At 34.3% G+C, this 3,387-nt stretch overlaps 1 protein-coding gene across 1 annotated transcript in view; it reads right to left on the bottom strand.

Annotated features, from left to right (window-relative positions):
- Positions 1 to 646: 646 nt before the first annotated feature.
- The window catches only part of LOC127748504 (protein MAIN-LIKE 2-like), a 4,374-nt gene continuing 1,633 nt past the window's right edge, over positions 647 to 3,387 (bottom strand). The window contains exons 2-4 of the mRNA XM_052263088.1: positions 989 to 1,584; positions 815 to 869; positions 647 to 727 (exon numbers count right to left, since the gene is read on the bottom strand). Of these exons, the coding sequence (XP_052119048.1) occupies positions 647 to 727; positions 815 to 869; positions 989 to 1,584 (732 nt within the window). The remainder of the gene's footprint in view (positions 728 to 814; positions 870 to 988; positions 1,585 to 3,387) is intronic.

Raw genomic sequence — 3,387 nt, 5'->3', positions numbered from 1 at the left:
GACTCCAATGCTTAAGTTAGCAAGGGTATTAAGCAGGTATTGAGTAGAATCAGAGTATGAGTTATACCTGGGTGCTCCAGTATATTTATAATGGTGTAGAGTGACCTCTTTAGATTAGATAAGTTAGTTATCTTATCTTTTCTTTATCTTATATTTGACTGGGGTCCTCTTATCTTTAAGGGAACCACCTTTATCTCTACGGGCTTGGGCTGCCCTTGAATTTGGGACGTGTTCCTCTATTTGGGCCCTTTGTTTGGACTTTCCTGTGACTTGGCCGAGCTCTTTGAGAAGAGGTCGGATTGTCCTGACTTGAAGAGGTCGGTCGCTTTGTCTGCGGAACATCCCGGGTCGGATAGCTCAACCCAGGGTATGAACAGTACCAATGCAAGTAGATATCTACCTGATGATGTGAGGGCACCATGTGCTCGACAAGAACATGACTATACCGATTCATCCAATGCGTAACCCAGAATGAGTGGGTTCCAGACCAATCTTGATTTTTTGGACATGTCAGAACTTCGCCATGTGCTTCACCTAGATCCCGCTCTTGATGAGGAACGCCCTGAGTCAAGCCAAATTGCCTCCTTAGTCTATTAGATGCATGCCACTCAATACATTCAAAAGATATAAGTGGAACTGTGGCACTCTAAATAGCCGAATGCTGACTGATGTCAGGAGGAATCACGTCTGGATCGGTCCGACCAATTGCATAAGGCTCCCAAACAAACTGCACACATTATGCATGTAACCGAGGATTACACACTGAATAATAATACGGCTAAACGAAAACAACTACTTATTTATTACAACAAACCTGTCCTTCTTGCAGAACATCCAGATCTCTCCTAAAGTGAACAAGGGTATGAAATCTGTAAGGCCGATTCTCACGTTCCTAGTTACGCCACATGACATCAGACAACTTGTTAATTTACATTTATCAATACAATTTAAAATACACTATTTCAAAGCGTTTAGTAATTAAATTTACCTATTTGCAATCGGAAAGATTCGAGGATTGCTAGGAATCAGCACAATGAATGGTAGACGGATCCAAGCCCAGGTAAGCAAGAGTGTCAGCGGACCATCAATCTCCTTACAGTCGACACGAGTTGCCCTACACAATGCTCTATACAAGTGTGCTAGGCAAGCCGATCCCCAATTGAACTGTATGATCCCACCAAAGTTATGGAGTAATGGTAGAAACTTCCAGTGCACCCCTGATCCAGACTCATTTACTCCAAACACAACGGTCCCAAACAATAACATTATGTGGCACTTCACGTACCTCTGAATCTGGATATCATCAACCAACACTAATTGATCTTTCAATGCTCGAAACCACGTTAACTTGATGAAACTTTTCCTGCAGTCTGCCTTCCTAGGTGCAACACCAAACTGATCCAAGCATTCAGCGTCTAACGCCTCATAACTGCTCAGTGTCGGTCTTGTAACTAGCAAACCATTCGTCGGAAGACCAAGAATTAACGCCACATCCTCCAACGTCACAGCACACTCACCAACCGGAAAATGGAATGTGTGAGTCTCAAGGCGCCATCTCTCGATTAGAGCATTAACCAATGCCGACTGACATTGGACAACTCCAATCTATGAAATATGATAAAAGCCGGTGTCCCATAAATACCCCTCCACTATTGAATTGTACCGATCCGGCGGCATATAGTGGTCACATTACAACATTCTAGAACCCTAAACACAAACATAATATTAATTAATTAATAAATTAAATTTAACAGAATAAAATTTTCATTATCAAATAACCAGTAAAACATATCCACAATCAATAAAAATAATAATAATAATAACAATAATTTATATAAATAACTATTATATTATATACTAATACTCAAATAACTATTCTATTCTATTCTAATAACATACATACAATAATAAATCAATCATTAATTCTTTATTAAATATTTATATTAAACTTATACCAAAAAAAATTAATTCAATCATTTTTAATTCATAATATTCATTTTACTATCGTTCGAACGAACGAAAGCTTAATAATAAACATTATTACTACAAAAAGTTATTTATTATTAATAATTAATACTAATTAATTTATTTATTATTATCACACGTACAGAACAATATTAGTACTATATTCTAATGATAATTAAAAAACTATCAGACTAGTAGTAGTAATAACAACAATTATTATTATTATTATTACAATAAATTCATTAATAACAATTAATATTAGTTATTCTATTTATCATATATCCATTTTTAATAACCGTAGTATTATTATTATTATTAATATTATTGCAATTATTCTATTAATAATAATAATTAATTTATTATTATAATATAACATAATCCTTCCTTCTAAACAATATTAATACACTAGAGATCTCTAACATTTGCATTATAATTTATTATTACTAATCTCTAAAATTATTTTAAAAATTTACATAGTTAGGATGATCAAGATAATTAACAATGTAGAATTTCAGACGATTGACATTTTTTATTCTTCTTCTTTTAGGCATTACTAAAAATGTGTGGTCCAATTTTTTTTTTACTCAAAACTTCATCAATGGAGGAGAATGAATGAATGAAGCTGGAGGTGTGGTTGGAGGAGAGGAGGATTTCTGAACTGGTTCAAAATTGAAAGGGAACAGGGACATTCATTCAACTTGGGAGTGTATACATCCTGGTTGGGGGCACAAATCGAACGGTCCGATTTGTGTACCTACCTAACCTGTAATCGAACCGTCTGATTACTGTTCTTTAAATCGGACCGATCGATTTGTTAATCCTAGCCGTCACACTCCCATCAAGTACCCTGCACCCCCATAATGCTGTTATACACGATCACTCACCCAATGTCAAAAATAAAAAAGTGGTCCTTGACAGTATGATGAATCACTTGATAGATAAGAATTTAGGAAACATGATGTAGTTTTGATAATCTCAAAATGTACTTGGTACAATTAGAATTTGAAAAACTATTTTAGTGCATATAGCAATCAATCTGAGTACTCTTACCTTGTAAAACCTTAATTGTGACTTCATCTTTGCCTCTTCTATTTGAATTTCACCCACTCTTTTTGGTCTCTTTCTTGCTCCTATTAAGGATTAAAATAGGTCAGGTTAGGTGAAGTTTTACTCTTAAGAGTAATTAGTTAGTATGAGCTTAACTTGTAATATGCTATAGGTTTCTACTATTAATTCTGTCCTCTGTTATTAAAGTTGGTTTGGTCTGAGCTTAACTTGAAGTTTGCTATAAACTTTTTTTAAACTATTAAGTCTAGCGTGTTATTGAAATTAGCTTGGCCTAAAACTATTAAGAGACTTGATATTTTTTTAAATATTTTTATTAAAAATTTATTTATATATAATATATCAAATTTAGTATTC

The sequence above is a fragment of the Arachis duranensis genome, chromosome 6 (genome assembly GCF_000817695.3).
Source record: "Arachis duranensis cultivar V14167 chromosome 6, aradu.V14167.gnm2.J7QH, whole genome shotgun sequence".
Taxonomy (NCBI): Eukaryota; Viridiplantae; Streptophyta; class Magnoliopsida; order Fabales; family Fabaceae; genus Arachis; species Arachis duranensis.
This window is presented reverse-complemented; position numbering and strand designations above follow the sequence as displayed.